At 50.0% G+C, this 17,299-nt stretch overlaps 1 protein-coding gene across 1 annotated transcript in view; it reads left to right on the plus strand.

Annotated features, from left to right (window-relative positions):
• Window positions 1–17,299, plus strand: part of Eya2 (EYA transcriptional coactivator and phosphatase 2) — a 169,089-nt gene that overhangs the window by 101,175 nt on the left and 50,615 nt on the right. Inside the window, exons 6-7 of the mRNA XM_031372772.1 lie at window positions 8,653–8,720; window positions 10,685–10,862. Of these exons, the coding sequence (XP_031228632.1) occupies window positions 8,653–8,720; window positions 10,685–10,862 (246 nt within the window). The remainder of the gene's footprint in view (window positions 1–8,652; window positions 8,721–10,684; window positions 10,863–17,299) is intronic.

The following is a 17,299-nucleotide window of genomic DNA, read 5'->3' on the forward strand; positions in this document are numbered from 1 at the left end:
GCTCTGCCCAAAAGGTGTGGGACCAATGTCTGCACTCAGTCACAGGCCTGATGGTGGCCTCCATCTGCCTGTCTCGAAAACCTCTCCCAAGAGTTCAGAGCAGCTGTAGCATGCTGTCCCTGAGAATATGCTACTGGCCTGCAAGCCTCCCAGTGACCATGGACACTCCCCGCCCCCCAAGCTGCTGCAGAATGTGTCGGAACCTTCTGTGAGCTTCATTCCTCCTGAATCTTAGGAACAGTAACTGAGCTGAGCGCCCAGCCGCTGCAGTGAAACCACAGTATTGTAATGAGTGCAGTTTCCTGGGACAGTGCTTGGTCCCTTTCTTATAACCATGGAGTGGGGACAGAGTCAGAAACCCCACCTCCTTTCACCTGCTGGTCCTCCCCTCATCCTTGCAGCCTCTTGTGTGAGGCCCACAGTCTTAGTTCTCCAGAGTGTCAGTGGTCACAGAATGTTACAGCTGGTGACTTTATTCTTGTTCTTAGCACAATTAGCAGGACAGGGCCAACCCCTGGTTTACAGGTAGCCATCTTTTCTGTGTGTCCCAGAGGGCATGGTGAATTATGTCCCTTTGACAAGGGCACAAACCTCATTCATAAAGCCCCCAACTCTCCTGACACAGCCACCTCCTCAGAGTCCCTTCTCCCAGGGCCATCCCAGGACGACTCGGGCCCGTAGCACTCAATATGGCACACACCACATCTCAGTCCAGATAAAGCCGGGATCCAGGAAGACGAAGGAGAGGTCAGGGCACATGCATTTTGTTTGGTTTTTGTTTGGTTGGTTGTTTTGTTTTGATTTTTAGTTTTTTGAGTCAAGGTCTCATGAGTAGGCTGGCCTCACCTTCACTATGCAGTGGAGGGTGACCTTGAACTTCTGATTTTCCAGCCTTCACACCCAGGCCTACCACCATTCCCAGTGTGTGTGGGAGTGGAGACTGAACCCAGGGCATTGTGGATACTAGGAGAGACTCTACCAACTGAGCAGTGTTCCCAGACCACACTGGCCAGTTTGATGACAGTAGCTCAGGCCGGGCAGTGGTGGTGCACATCTTTAATCCCAGCACTTGGGAGGCAGAGGCAGGTGGGTTTCTGAGTTCGAGGCCAGCCTGGTCTACAGAGTGAGTTCCAGGACAGCCAGGGCTACTCAGAGAAACTGTCTCAAAAAAAAAACCAAAAAAACAAAAAAACAAAAACAAAAAAAGAAAAAAAAAGAAAGGAAGGAAGGAAAAGAAAAGAAAAGAAGAAAATAGCTCAGGGTCTGAGTGACCAGCCCTTCCCTTGGGTGTGCTTTTCATGGAAGCCCTGTCAGCTCATTTGGGGCAGGGAGGTCACACTGGTGAGGTTGAACAGTATAACCCTGACATGTCTCATGACTGCTAATAGGAGCTTCAAGCAACCCCTCCACCCTTGGCCTAATGTTCACTCTGTGTAGATCCTAAACACGGAATATGTGTAGGAGGCATGGGTGGACATTGTCTGGCAAGGACCTCAAAGCTATGATGTAAGCACAGGCGCAGCTCCAAGGTCACAAAGGCTTAAAAACACCACACCCACCCCGTGACAGCAGTGGGAGGTGGGGAGTCGGGGGAGGGGGAGGAGGGTTGGGGGGGAGCAGCATCCCATTCAGAGACTTTGGGATGATTTCACCTATGAGGACAGGAGGCCCTGACAGGAGAAGCAGAAATCAATCCCACCCAGATAAGAGCCAGGGTTCACAGCTGCTCAAGTCATCGCTCCTCATGGCACTGTGAGGACTTAGGGCGAGTAGTGAATTATAGCTTGGAGAACCCCAGAGCATGAGGCTTTGATCCGAGGCTATGGCCCTCGCCTAAGTGATCTCCACCTCTTCTTGGGGGATGCTAGGGAAGTCGCTCAGAGTGTGTGGGTCAGTGGGGATGTCTTTGCTTCTGCCTGGAAACCCAGAGCAGGCAGCTTTGTGGGGGCTGAGCTGAGATTTGCAGAGAACTCAGCTGCATACGGTGTTTTCTGAGACTCTGGCTCTGAGGACGACAGACACAGCCTGTGTGATCCCAGAGGCTTCCCCAGGTCGCCTGTGAGGTCATTTCACCAAGCCTGCATTCTTTGAAAAGAACCAATTTGGAGAGATGTCTCTTTACTGCCAGGAAGTGTTTGTCTAGAGAGTAACATGTCTTACGTGACAGTCACCCCTTCATAAACCAGATGTCGGCCTCTGTTTTCCTGAGGTGACACCCTGGCTTCTGTCCGTTTGTCCTCTATTTCCTGGGCACAGGCAGCCAGGGGGTTATTAAAGTTTATTCTGTAAGCCTGAACTCTCATGTTGACCTTGGGTTCAGGGCTAGAGTCCCCAAACACCCAAAAATTAACACAGGCAGTCCCCTGCTGTGGAAGAATGGCATGATGTCTACTGTGGGTGGCATGAAGGAGGAAAATATCAAACAAGGTTTTCCTGTGCAGCCCAAGCTGGCCTGGACCTGTGGGTATACACCAACCAGAGATTAACTCAAAAGCAAACATGGAGTGACCATGGAATGACCCGAGGTGTTCCTGGCAGCATTTGTATCATGGCCTGACTTCACTGCCACTTTGGATTGGAACATACACTGTGCACGCCATTTGTGGTGGTTAGAATAGGTGTGGCCCCATAGACTCAGGTGTTTGAATGGTTGACCCATAAGGAATGGCACTATGAGGAGGTGTGGCCTTGTTGGGTGGGTGTGGCCTTGGAGGAGGTGTGGCCTTGTTGGAGGAAGTACGTCACTATGCTCAGGCTCCACCCAGTGTGGATGATAGTTCTCCTCTGGCTGTCGGGAGCAGGCAGGCAGGCATGATGCTGGAGATGCAGCTGAGAGAGACAGAGACACGGGAACTGGCTTAGGCTTCTGAAACCTCAAAGCCCACCCTCAGTGACACACTTCCGTTAACAAGGCCACACCCACTCCAACAAGGCCACACCTCCTAATCCCTCGCAAGTTGTACCACTCCCACTCCCTAATGACCAAACATTCAAATATATTAGCCTGTGGGAGCCATTCTTACTCAGCCCCTACACAAAGGCTGGCTGGAATCCTGAGTCTCCCTGCCCACACGTCCCTGTTGGTCTCAGAGCCCAGAACTCAACCTGGGTCGTCAAGCTCTGTACCATTTATTGCTATTACTATGCAGCTGAGGCTAGCCTCCAACTCATCATGATCCTCCTCTCCTCCTCAGCCTGCCAAGTGCATAAAGAATGAAAATCCTAGCTATAGTTTGTTGATCGCCTACTTTGGGTAGCTCTGCCCTTGAGAGCCCTAGTTTCCTAGAATCCTTGTCAGACACCAAACAATGAATGTTTAGCTCCATTTTACTAAAGGGAAACCGGGGCTTAGAAAGATCACCCGATTGCTGACAGGCATCAGGGAAAATCATCAATTACGTGTGGGTTTCCTCCTGCCTCCCACCCTCTTCTGCGTGAGGGATCTCAAGGCTCCATGTTTGGCGCTCTCTGAAGGTGCCACAGATGTGTGATTGGGGGCGGGGAGAATGAAGGAAGCCTGTGATAAAGGTCTGTGGTGGGGGTGGGGGCAGAATGGGGTGGAGCCAAGTGGGGGTGAGGCCAGGGTGGGGTTGGGCAGAGCCAGGACGGAGTGGAATGGGGCCAGTCAGCCAGCTCTTGCCCTTCAAAGCTTCGCCTTCTAGGAACAGACAAAACAAAGATTAAAAAGGATGTTTTTTTAAATCTGAAGAACTTGATGTACGCCCCAGTGTTTGTGCCGTTTAGTCACCCCGATCCTTAAGCTTAACTATGGCCCTTAGTCTACACAGTCAGAGCTAGCAATGTCTCCTAGTCGGTTTAGGATTTAAAATAGGCTTCTTTATTTTGCTTCTTCCCTCTATGCTGTATCCCAACCTTCGAGTGAAGTTGAACAGGGCAGTTTAAAATGTGTGAGGGTTCAGCACATTTCCAAAGCTGTTTTCTAGCCCTGAGATTTAGGATACTGGCTCCATCCGTCCGGAATACACTGGTTATTGAGAACAGAATTTTGGGCTCAGGAGAGAGGTGACTGAGGCCATTATGGTATAGGAGAATCAGCACTTACATACTGTAAATGCAAGAACACTTCCTCCTGCCTGCGTTTGTAAACGAAGAACCATGTTTAAATATAAGTTACCTAATTAATGTAAGCATCCTGAGATATATACACAAACCTCTAAAGGCCCTCCTGTGTATTTAGAAAATACACATGCATAGTTAGCAAACTTAAAAATATAAAATTGGGGTGGGCAGTGGTGACGCATGCCTTTAATCCCAGCACTTAGGAGGCAGGGGCAGGTGGATTTCTGAGTTCAAGTCTATCCTGGTCTACAGAGTGAGTTCCAGGACAGCCAGGGCTACACAGAGAAACCCGGTCCCGAAAAAAACAAAAACCAAAACAAAACAAAACAACCACAATACTTATATATATATATATATACATATATATACACACAAACTTGGGAACAAACACATGGAAAAAAGTGGAAAACTGGGCCTAAGAAAGTCTACAGCTTTCTGGGTTGTGGGCAGGGTCTAGGACCCAGGGTGGGAGGGGCTTCTGAGGCCCTTCCTCCCACCCACTTGATTTTTTTTTTTTACACAAGTCCTACATTCCCTTCCTCCCAGCTCTGTTCCTGTCGCCCCCCATTCCCTTCCTCCCAGCTCTGTTCCTGTCGCCCCCAGACACATTCCAGGTAGTTGTCACTCCTGCTGGAAGAGCTTCCGTCTTTGCAGTTTTAACTATTCTTTTAAATTTATTAGTACACTTATTTGTGTGCATGTCAGAGGACAATTTGTAAGAGTCAGTTTTCTCTTTCCACCATGTGGGTCTGAGGATCGAACTCGGGCTCTTGGGCTTGGCAGCAAGCACCGTTACATGCTGAGCCATCTTGCTGGCTGGCCATCAGCCTCTATGTTTGAATTGCCCCTCAGTCAGACTTTATTACAGTGGGGACTGAGGCTCCTGAACATCCTGTGGACCTGACCAGCAGACCCCTCTGCTTTGGGAAGAGAAATTGGGTAACATGGATGAGGGGTTCTATCCAGAGTTATTCCACAAGGCTGTCTCCACAAAGCCTGACACAGGTGTCCCATCTATGGGTGACAGCTAGATCAGTTTAGCTTGGGAAGAAGGCCTGGGTGGGGAGTCTAAGGCTAGCCCATTTTACTCAAGGGGTTTGAGTTTGGTTTGGTTTTCCAAGACAGGGTTTCTCTGTGTAGCTCTGACTGTCCTATAACTCACTCTGTAGGCCAGGCTAGCCCTGAACTCACAGAGATCCACCTGCCTCAGCCTACAGAGTGCTGGGATTAAAGGTGTGTATCGCCACCTCCTGGAAGCTAGATCACTTTAGATTGACCCCAAAGAACTACAGCAAAAGATGAGCTGTGCTGAGTAGTTCAGCACCCAGCTCAGAGTGACCTGGGCCCTGCCCAGTCACTTCCCAACCTGCCGTGCAGCCAGCCCAGAGCAGACATCTGCACTCCTCCATGGCAGGTCCAGTGTTGTTCCATCTTTGCCTATCTGACAGTCAGTCAAGGGCTGAGATGAAGGGGCAGCTGGGCTCAACTGTGGGAAGAGAGGGGTCTCCATAGCAACCGTCACCATCTCATTAAAAAGAAGATACCCAGAGGGCAGCAGGCCCTGGAAGGTACACTCAGAGCCACCAGCACCCAACCAGAGAAATGTGAATCATGACACAAGTACTGTGACAGCAAAAAAAAAAAAAAAAAATGGCCAGCGGTTCCATGCTGGATGCCGGGAGAGGGAGGACAGGCACAGAGCACAAGGCAGGACCCCTACACCAGGCAGCCCTCCCTGATTTCCTCCAAGGCATCCAGAGCCCACACGGGGTGTGTGTGAGGATGCACACAGCAACCTTGTTAGGCGCCTCACACCTGTGTCCCCTGGGCAGTTAGGACCAGCAGAGGGCTAGGCAACCACAGCATTGCCAGGGCATAGATGATGCAGCCAGCGGCAAGGAAGTTAGAACCATTTGATGGCCCATGAAACCTGGGAGACAGGTGACACCCCAGAGTTCACAGAACTGGCATCTGATCCCCGAGTGCCTGCATGGGCCCCATACTAAGAGGAGTGTGTACCCCCTGTGGCCTGGATGTAGTTGGTCCCAAAAGAATTGCCATTTGCTCCCCAGGGTGCCGATGTTGGGAGGTCATTAGGTCATGGGAATGCAGAGGGTGGTTCTCATGGGATTCCTTGATTAGCTAGCTATAAGAGAGTCACAGAAGAGCCAGCATAGCCACCCCATTCTCTGCCTGTTGATGTACTCTTACATTTACTCACACACACACACACACACACACACACACGTACATGCACACACACCTAGGCATCATGGTGTCTGTCAAAAGGGCCTTCCTCAGTCATATGGCAGCCTGATCTTGCACGCTGGGCCTAAGATTTTAATCAAACCTTTTTTCTTTATAGAGTTAACCTGCCTCCAGTGTTTCCTTAAAGTAATAGAAAACAAAAGCAAAAAACGAAAAAACAAAAAAAAAACCATGATTAAGTCCATTCTGACACCTCACAGCTTGTGCTTGTGAGTGATGGGAACTGAGAGGAAATTAAAAGAAATTAATTTTAAAATTAAAAGTAAATGACAGAAGACAAAAAGAGCCCAGAGTGAATTACCTCAGCGTCTCAGGACAGGGTGGCAAAGCGGTACAGGCCGTGCTCGCGTGAGGACCTGAGCTCAGATCCCTCGCACCTCTACAAAAAGCCATGCATGGCAGCACTGCCCGTGAACCCCAGCACTGGGGAGGCTGAGACAGGAAGATCCCTGGGCCCTGCCTGCCTTGTAAAATCACAACCAGGAAGTTGAACTTGCCTAGTTCATTTCTTCTTTTGTCTAGAACTTGTCCCATCACTACATCTAGCCACAAAAGAGGCCAGGGTTGCAGAGTATCCTAATCAGAGTCCAGTGCAGAGAGAGCATTGTGTCTCTGAGAGAGGGTGGAGACAAGGGAGAGGGACCGGCCACTGCCAGCCTCCCGCCCTCCTACCCCTTACCACATTGTCCCAGCCAGCAATGTCTATATCTCACAGCCACCACCAAAATGAGTCTGTGAAACCCCACCAAGCCCCCATGCTTTGTTGCCCGAGACTACCCCATCTTTCTGCAGTCCTCCCTTGCCCAGGAGGGACTCCCTGCTGGGTCGGCCCACTTCTTCACCCTAAGCTTTGTTCAGCTGTCCATTCTTCAGATGACCCTGAGTCACAAAAGGAAAATAAACAACAGACTGTTCTGAGAAAAAGCGGGGGACTGACTGTGACCACCCTTGCTCAAATCTGCCCTAAGTCACTCTTCCTCAGCTTCACTCAGAAGAGAAGGAGTTGTCCTGGGGCAGGTAGGGTCACCATGGCAACCACTGAAAGAAAAATACTGGCTCAGGACCCCCAAGACCATGCCCTCAACTCAAAGGAGATTTATTTGCCCCAGAGGAGGAGAGGGCAGAGATAAGAGTCATAGCTTGCCACACTCAAACTGGTCCGAGTCTCTTCCACCAAGCCCAGAGATGACCTTGAGTAAAATGGGCTAGCCTTAGACTTTCCACCCAGGCCTTCTTCCCATGCATGTGTCCAGGCCAGCCTTGAGGACAGAGTGGGATCTCAATGGGTCAGAGTGGATTCTAGTGGGTCACACAGGGATGGGCAAAGTCTGTGCCCTTTATGATTAAGGAGCCCCTGTGCAACAGAAGTCAGGAGGGGGGCCCAGTGGGGTCCTGTGTCTGTTCCTTACTCTCTTTGTCCCACTGTCTCCTCTTCCCTGACTCCACCCTTTCCCCTGTCACCATTCACGATCTCTCTCTAAGTCCCCCAGGTCCTGGGGAGGTGGCTGATGGAACCGTTAGAGAGATAACTCCTCCTACCTCCCTTGGATCAGAGCTTGTACCGGGCATGGGTATGGGTACAGAGTGGGTAGGCATGGATATTTTCTGCACATGAGACAAAACAGAAGCAGAAAATTAGCTTGCCCTCCAAGGAAGGCACGCAGAGCCTGTGGCAGAGGCCAAAGACTGCCTTTCATGTCTGTCCTTGGATGTGTCAGCGTGTCCCTCACCTCTGCGTCGGTCTTGAGGGGTCTCCTTCCTGGTACAGGGGAAGCTTTCTTAGGACCTGCTCTCAGCCACCATCCATTCCGTGACCGTGTTGTATTAGATGCAGCGTCACATAAAGTTAACAAGGGGAGCGGGGAAGGAGACCCCTTACCACCAAACCTGACAACCCCTGGAATCCACGTGGTGGAAAAAGGACCAGTTCCAGCAAATTTGCAAGTTCCCTGACCTAGAGGTACACGCAGGCACCCAGGCACCTGCATTAGAATAAAACAATGTTTACGTACACCTACGCTAGAATAAAACAAGGTTTCAAAAACCCGCAGCAAGCAGGGCTGACACCGGCTATGTGCACGGTCGCATTTACTGCTCTCCTTAATCACTCAAAAAAAAAAAAATTCTTTTCCTGGTTTACTGAAGAAACCGAAGCTAGGGAGCTGTGGCTCTGGGTCACTGGTCCTGCCCCACACCCCCTTTCCATACTCCTCCATGCCCCCAACCCCAGGCCTGAGAGCATCCACCATGCCTTCTTCCCTGTTGTCCCTGATGTGGAAGCCTAACCTGTCATGTCCTCCGCAGGCACCACTGGGCTCTATCAAGGCGCCAACGGACTGACCAACTCGGCCGGATTTGGAAGCGTGCACCAGGTAGACATGGCACCTACCAACCCCTTCTCACTTCTTTCTTTAAATGTGCCCCGTAACTCAAGGTACATGACAGAGCCACCTCACACCCACAATCCCCACCAGGAAGCTGGCCTCTTAGCCCTGGGTTTGGAGGTCCCAGGGGCCAGATTGAATAAAATACCACTAGAAATAAAATGACAAGATTCCCACAATGTCAGGTCTGATTTTACCTGAGCCAGAAGCATTTAGGAGCTCTTGAGTGTGGACTGAGGGTGCAGTCTATGTGATTTCCCTGGGCCGCGAGCCTCTCACGGGGACAACGCATACTGTTCCTTCTGCATCTGATGGGAGCTTCATCAAAACACCAGTGCACATAAAAAAAATAAATAAATAAATGCATCATTTGAAAAAAAAAAAAACAGAATTACCCTACTAAAGGTAGAGGGTGTAGCCAGGTGGTCGAGCGTCTGCTATCACGCTCAAAGCCCTGGGTCCTGATGGCTTCTGAGGAGACTTGCTGAAGGACCCTCTTCCTGTAAACCTGAAATCCTTTTGAAACAAAAGGCTCAATGTGTGTTCCTAATACATGAAAGAACATGTATTCTCCGCCCCCCGCCCCCAGCTCCATGAACCACACACAAAAACCCAAAGCTTGTATCTGAAATGGAACTTTCCAGATGCAATTCTTAACTCTAGGTATCTGGTCATTTCACTCTAAGACCCTGCCACAAATTCAGATTTCCCAGCAATTCTGACTTAGCAGATATGAGCTAGGGGCCAGAACCTTCTATGAGTTTCTTGTGAGTGAATCACTGATGATAATGATGATGGTGGTGACAATGGTGGTGACGGTGGTGGTGGTGTGGTGGTGATGGTGGTGGTGACAATGGTGGTGGTGTGGTGGTGACAATGGTGGTGGTGTGGTGGTGGTGGTGATGGTGGTGGTAGTGATGATGGTGGTGGTAGTGATGGTGGTGGTGGTAATGGTGGTAGTAGTGATGGTGATGGTGGTGGTGACAATGGTGGTGGTGTGGTGGTGGTGGTGATGGTGGTAGTGGTGATGATGGTGGTGGTGATGATGGTGGTGGTAGTGATGGTGGTGGTAGTGATGGTGGTGGTGATGGTGATGGTGGTGATGGTGATGGTGGTGGTGGTAGTGGTGGTGATGGCGGTGGTAGTGATGGTGGTGGTGGTGGTGGAGGTGGTGGTGGTGGAGATGGGGGAAGATGGTGATAGTGATGTGGTAGCTGTGATAATGGTGGTAGTGGTGCCAAGGATCATGACTGTGTTTGAAAGGATGATAGCTGGGGCTGGGGGAGCGCTCTGGACCCTGATAGTATAGGGAATGCTCCATTTGGAATTTGTTCCCTGAAATGTGCTTGAATGTTCCTTAACCCCGGAACATTTGCTGTGCTCCACTCATTGTTCACACAACATCTCTGAGGTCACGGTGAACCCCAGGCCCAGTTCTCACTCTGGAGAAACAGCATTGACCAAAAGACTCTCAAGGTCGCCATCCTGTTCTTCAGGGTCATCAACAAAGGCTCACCCTCAGGCTCTCAAACCCCAGAGCTCAGGGGTAGGGCAGGCAGGGAGTGTCAAGATCTTCCTCCACCTCTACACCCCACCCTCCACCCCACCCCACCCCGATCCTGAGAGCTGTTCTAGAGATGGCTGGACTCAGTGGTCACACCACAGCTCCCACCCCTTGGAAGACTCAGGTTCAGATGGGGATTCCCACCACCTCAACCTTCCCAGTCCTGTGACAATCAACAAGGGGCCACCCCCATTTCTACTCTGTGGCTTCATCCCTCTGTGCCCTGTGTCTTCAGCCTGTGCCACTTGCACTTGGCTCTCGGGTCAGAGTCCATTTATGGGAAACCAAACGGCGACCTCTGGATGGTCGCTGTTTACTCTGAAGAGGAGCCTGGGCTGCCAGGCGAGGCCCTTCACTCAACCCCTGTCTGCCCTTTTTCTCTTGCCAGGATTATCCCTCCTACCCCAGCTTCCCACAGAACCAGTATCCCCAGTATTTCAGCCCATCGTACAACCCGCCCTACGTCCCTGCCAGCGGCCTCTGCTCCTCGCCCCTCTCCACGTCCACCTACGTCCTCCAGGAGGCTCCTCACAATGTCCCCAGCCAGAATTCTGAGTCACTGGCCGGTAAGTACACTCAAATTCATTCTCACTCACTCCCGTGGTCTGAGCTCCTGAGTCAAGCAGATTTGTGAGCCGTGGTCCAAAAAAACACTTGCCCCGTGGTCCAAAAAAACACTCGCTTGAAGTCTTCTCTCATCACCTCTCTGTCCTTAGTAACAGACATTTAATAAGCACATACTGTTTCCCAGACAGTCCTTAGTTTGAACAACTACCAAAAATTAGGGCTTTGAAGATTTCTTTAGAGATGCAGTTATTTTTTTTTAAATGCTTGTATGTTTTGATGGCATGAAGCTGGAGTCACAGGTGGTCGTGATCTGCCATGTGTGCACTGGGAACCGAACCCGGCATCTCTGTGAGAACCCAAGCTCATTTAGCCACTGAGCCATCTCTCCAGCCCTGGGACACGGTCCATTTGATCTCTGTAGACCTGGAGTCAGAAAGCTGAGCCACACTCCTCCCGAGAGAAGGGCTTCTCACCCCACGCCTGCACCCCCATCTTCCACATAGAACAGAGCGGGTCAGAGTAACAAGTACTAACTAATAACTGTGGGGCTGGGATTCGAACCCAGGCCCACAAGGCTTCATCTTCTGTACTGAGCTCTTATTCGTTGGCTATGCCCAGTTGAGATGTTCTCTAAAGCTTGCAGCAAGCAGGACTGGTGCCGCATGGGGGAACTGAAGCGATGGTTCAACTATGAAGAGCACTTGCTGTTCTTCCAGGGCTGAGTCTGTTCTCAGCACCCACCTGGGTGGCTCACAGCTTCCTGTAATCCCAGCCACGGGGATCTGACACCTTCTTCTGGACTCATGGGCACTGCATACACACATACTCAACATAAGATAAATCTGCCCGGGAGCTAGCCAGCTGCCATTCTCTGAGGAGGCTCAGCTACCGTCACCCACAGGTCTCTGCCTTCTAGGATCCTCACCCAACTCTGAGGCACCAGTGTTTTAGGGAAATCCTCTATTGCATAGGACTTTTAGGCTCCAGAAAACAGGAAAATGGTTTATGAAAGGAAAAAAGAAACCCAGTTGTTCGGCAGGTTATAAGCAGTGTTGTGGGGTTGGCATAGGTCAGGGGTTCCGACAAAATCCTGAACCTCAGCTTCTGATCTCACTCTGTCCTGCCTGCTACATCACCACAAAGAAGGGCTTCTTCGGTCCAGAGCCCTAGAGGACTCCCATTGGCCAACTTAGTCACATGTCCATTCTATGGCGCCAGCCCCTGTGGCTTAGGTACAATGTTGGAATGGGGAAAAGTTGTGTGTCTTATGCCGCAGCTGGGGCTAGAGTAGAGTCAGCACTGTGCCAGAACCAATAGAGTATGGGGGAGGGGGAGGGACAAGGAAATCCGGAACTCCAGAGGCAGAAGACAGCAGACCCACCCACACCCCTCTCCTGGGTCGCACCTCAGCCGTGAGCTATACCCGCCAGGCCGCTTTCAGAGCTGCAGTCTTCTTGCTCAGCCTCCTGACCAGAGGCTGCTGCCTGCTCCAGGTGTTTCCAGATTCTTGGTGTTCACGGGGTTGATGAAGTGCTTAGAAGTAACAAAGCCACAGCAGAGCAAAAGCTCAAAGTAGAAACACTACAGGGGAGGGGTGAGCTCCAGCAAGGTTGCTCAAGAGCCCCATGCTCCTTCTGGGGGTTCTTTCCTTTTGTGGGTCCAGGAGGAGGAGGAATTGGTTGCTAGGAGCAGAATGGGGGTGATTTTCTGTCTTGACTGACAGGTCTCCATTACATAAACCTTCGTTTGCTGCAGATACCCTTTCCCATGATGCATCTGGCTTAATCATATACATGCCCGATCATGCATAGGCATAAGATGGTAATTCGATTTTTTTCCCCCAAAAGGTCACTCAGAGGACACTCTTCCTTATTATGCATGTACCAAAAACCAATCCAGATTGGACCACTGCCCCTAGTTCCAGGATGTGCTTGGCCACAAAAGGGAGTTCCTGTGAGGTTGCTAGGGAGCTACTAGGGGAGGGCGAGGTGGAGTGACAGGTTGCTTTGTCTGGTAAGGAGCATGGGCTGTAGTTCAGTTCAGGACACCGTGGGGGGAGGAGAGAGGGAGGGTGTGGGTGGGGAGCGGGGGGGGGGGGGGGGGGGGGGGGGGGGGGGGGGGGGGGGGGGGGGGGGGGGGGGGGGGGTTACTCAGCAATTATGCAAACTAAGTGCCCCACTGGAGCTGGGGTCACAGGGGCACCCAACTCATTCTTTTGTTGTTTTGTCTTATGGGAAACAGAGTCTCCTGTAACCCAGGCTATCCTTGAACTCAAGATGTAAGCAAGGGATGACCTTGAATTCCCATCCTCCTGCCTCCACCTCCAGTGCTGAGATTATAGGACTGGGCCTCTACAGCAGCCTTCCTTCCACCTTGTCTGTGGGTGCCCTTGGGCTCGGTAGCCTGATGCTTTATGGGCGTTCATTACTAGCTATCCCTGCCCCCTCTCTACCTGAGCTCTTGGTGTGTCTGTGGATCCAGATCTGCATGTCCCTTCCCTGAAGAGCTCCTCCTCCCTGCGAAGACACATGGAGACACCTGGCCAAGTATTTTGCACTCAGCTTTCAAGGGAGCATCAGGCTTGATTGCTCTTTAATCTTCATAGTCTCGTCCCGAATGTTTACTGAACACACAGTCCTTCTCACTTAGCAACTTCAAATCATCTTCTTTCGAGAAAGAACATGAAGTCTACTGAACTTCTCTTCCTGATCCTGGACTACCGTTGGCACTCTGCTTCTCTGAATGTAGTCTCCGAGCACTGGCTTCAACAAGGGAGAGGAGCAGGGCGCTGGTGGGAAATTGGAATGGAGAGGAGCCACCGGTGGGAAGATGTGATGCGGTAGTAGATCCAGAGTTCAAGGGTGAACCTGACTCACGTGTCGCCCTTCCTGAGGATTTGGGTTATATGGCAAGGTCGTCTCTGGGCCCCATCAGGAGCAAACACAGGACTCATCATGTCTCTGAAGTGTCTTTCCACGTCCTCCGGGGTCATTTACCCCTTGGCTTCAAGTACAACAATGAGAGGTTAGGCTGACTCCTCCTGTATCTCACAAGCTCACAGAAATGTTAGCGGCATCACGGAGCTGGAGAGATGGCTCTTCTAGAAGACCTGAGTTCATCTCCCATCACCTACATGGTGGCTCACAATCACTGGTCCCAGGGGATCTGGTGCCCTCTTCTGACCTCCAAGGGTACCAGGTATCCGTATGGTGCACAGACACACATACAAGTAAAACATTCATTTACAAAAAATAATAAATCTTAAAAAAAAAGGTATTTAATCTAATAGCATCAATAACTGTAAGCTCTAACTGGGGTGCCTAGCCTCTTCTCCCCAGTGTCTGCTGCACAAGTAGAACATTTAGCACATGTGCACACACATGCACGCACACACATATGTACACATATGCAGGCTTTCAGTATTTTCCACAAAACTCCACTTTTGAAACCATCCAAGGCACCTGGTGTTTCCCGGCTGCTACGGTAGTTTGATTGACAGATCCCACTGGCTCTTCGCCTTGCCAAGAAATGGTCTCTAACACTTCCCTCTTCCCAGCCACACTGAAAGACACGCTGCTCTAGCAGGTGCCGACATCTGTGCAAATGCCAACAGTGTGCAGAGGACTCTGGGCAGCCTGCTGCGCACAGCAGGATCTAAGACCATCCAGACTCAAGAGAACAGACACGCCCAGCCAGAACTTCTTTGCCGTGGTTTAATATGCTCCATAGTACTCAAAAAAAGTTGGAAGGTTGTGTTTTTTTAACTTCTTAAAGCAACTCCCTCAGCCAATAAGAGAATGTTAAGTTCTCAGGAAGAGACGTAAGGTTTTCTGTACAATCAGATGTCATCTAACAAAATTAGAAGCGCATGCACCCTTTAGCCCAGCTATTCCCCAATTAGGAATTCACCCTAAAGACAACTCCCACATAAATACAAACACTTAATAAAAGGAATTCTTATTGCAGTTAATATCAGAGCAAAAGACGACAAGCAACATAGAAGAGCTTACCAGGACCCGTGTTAGGTAAACACTGGCACATCCACCAGTGGCATACTACGCAGCTCTGAAAAAGGAGTGCAGTGACGTCATACAATGAAGTCTGTCTAAGCCAACCTTTTTGAGCTGCTATCATAGGTGGAGAGAAGTAAAAGAACTACATATGAAAATCCAGGCATTCTGTCTCCCACCTAAAATCTCAGCAGGCTGAGGCAGGAGGATTGACATGAGTTCAAGGCTAGCCTGAGTTACATGCTAAGTTCCCTGCCAGGTTGAAACACAGAATGAGACTGTTTTATTGCCTCGCCCTTATGGAAAAAGAAAAAGGAAAAACAAAACTCTATGTGAGATGTGTCCCAGAATTTTCTTAAAAGGAAGTGTAGGTTGACATCCATGTTTACATAGGAAGTTTCTGGAAAGGTGCAGAGCAACAGGCCGTGGTCAGTTTCTCTGGAGAAGAAAACTGGGGATGTGGAATGGAAGGAAAAGTCTGTGGTAACAGTCTGAATAGCACTATGTGTTCCCGCTGGCAGCACTCGGGGTCTTCCCCAAGACAGACTCACACTCTGGACTAGACAGCGGCTCCAGCTCAGTCAACATCCAAGACGGAGAGCCCAGGTTCTGGTGGCAGAAGAGTTAAATCACTAAGAAGTAGCAAGCACCTCTGGAGATTTCTCAAACGTTTGGAATCTCAATAATGCACCTGTGCAACCCGGAGTTCAAAGAATCAAAAGGAAATTTAAAAGTACTTTGAACTGAATGAAATAAAAACACAACATATCAAAAATTTATGGAATGTCATTAAAACGGCAAAGGGAAATAACCTGGTTATTAGAAAAGAAGAAAGTGGGGTTACAAGCAGAACCCCTCATCTTTTTTTAATTTTTAAAAGATATCTATTCGTTTTAATTTGGGGGGTATGTCTGTGCACCACATGTGCACTGAGCCCATGGAGGCCAGAAGAGGGCACGAGACCGCCTGGAACTGGAGTCACAGATGTTTATGAGCTGCCATGTGGGTGCTGGGAATTGAACCTGGGTCCTCTGGAAGAGCAGCCGGTGTTCTTAATCCATCTCTCCAGCCCCGAGACCTCATCTATCCTAAGAAACTCTCAAAAGATAAATTAACCCCAAAGTAAACAGAAGCACAGAAATAAGAGAACAAGGGGGAACCAAGAAAGGTGAAAACAGAATAAGGTGGGGGACCACAAAGGAGAGGGGTGGCATCATTGTGATTGTGCCTGAGTTGATAACTCAGGTAAAACATGGATTCCATGGAAGACAGAAACGCCCTGCTTTACACAAGAAGCAATCGGTTCCCTACACAGCCGTGCAGCCAGTGAGCAAACATTGTTGCTGCTGCTGCTGCTACTGCTGCTGGCGGGGGCGGGACGGTGGCGGCAGCGGGGTGAAGATGGACAGAGCTGACCCTGTTGGTGATGCACTTGCCTACTGTGCAGGGAGAGCTGGGCTCCATCACAGAACCACATAAAACCAGGTGTAGTGGAGCACAAGTGTAATTTCAGTACTGGGGAGCTGGAGGCAGGGGGATCAAGAGTTCAAAGTCATCCTTGGCTACATAGTGAAGTGTGCTCAAGCTTGGGCTGCTTGAGACCATGCCTCAAAAGAAAACAGAAGTCACAAAAAAAAAAAAAAAAAAAAAAAAAAAAAAAAAAAAAAAAAAACCACCCCAAGATGGCTTTGCTGGATAATTCCACTGAACATTTTAGTAAGAACCACTGGTTCTAAGCCAGAAGCTGAAACTGGACAAGGCCATGAGACGAAAACCCCAGCCACACACTTCCTAAACAGAGATGCTTCTAAAGAATGCAATCCTAAGCCAAGACTAAGCTTTTATGGATTGGGTCTTTATCCTAAAGATAAAACAATTGGTTTAAAATTGGAATTCAATTTATCTAATTTATGATATATTCAAGCTGAAGGGTGTAGAAGTGCTTAACATTTCAAAACCTCCAAACCAAGTGGAGAGAGAGAAAGAGAGGGAGAGAAAGAGAGGGGGGCGAAGAGAGAGGAGGTGAAGAGGCTCTACGTCAGCCACATCTGGCTCCTGAATGTTTTTTCCTCCCCAGGCGGAGGTCACCTGTCAGGGCTCTCATTTTCAATGGGGCGGAGCTTGGAGGTGGGGCGGAACTTAGCGGTTTGGCGGAGCTTGGAGTGGGGTGGAGCTTGGAGGTAGGGTGGAGCTTGGGGTGGGGCTTTAGGAGGTGATTAAGTCATTCATGATGATTCCTTAGGAATGGAATTAATGTCCCTGTAAGAACAGGTAATAAAGCTGATCTTTCAACTGTGGAAGACATGTCAAAACCTATCCACACGCCAGTCATGGTAGTGCATGCCTTTAAATAGAAGCATTCGGGAGGCAGAGGCAGGTGGATTTCTGAGTTCAAGGCCAGCCTGGTCTACAGAGTGAGTTCCAGG

Source organism: Mastomys coucha, unplaced genomic scaffold, assembly GCF_008632895.1.
Source record: "Mastomys coucha isolate ucsf_1 unplaced genomic scaffold, UCSF_Mcou_1 pScaffold15, whole genome shotgun sequence".
Classification (NCBI taxonomy): Eukaryota; Metazoa; Chordata; class Mammalia; order Rodentia; family Muridae; genus Mastomys; species Mastomys coucha.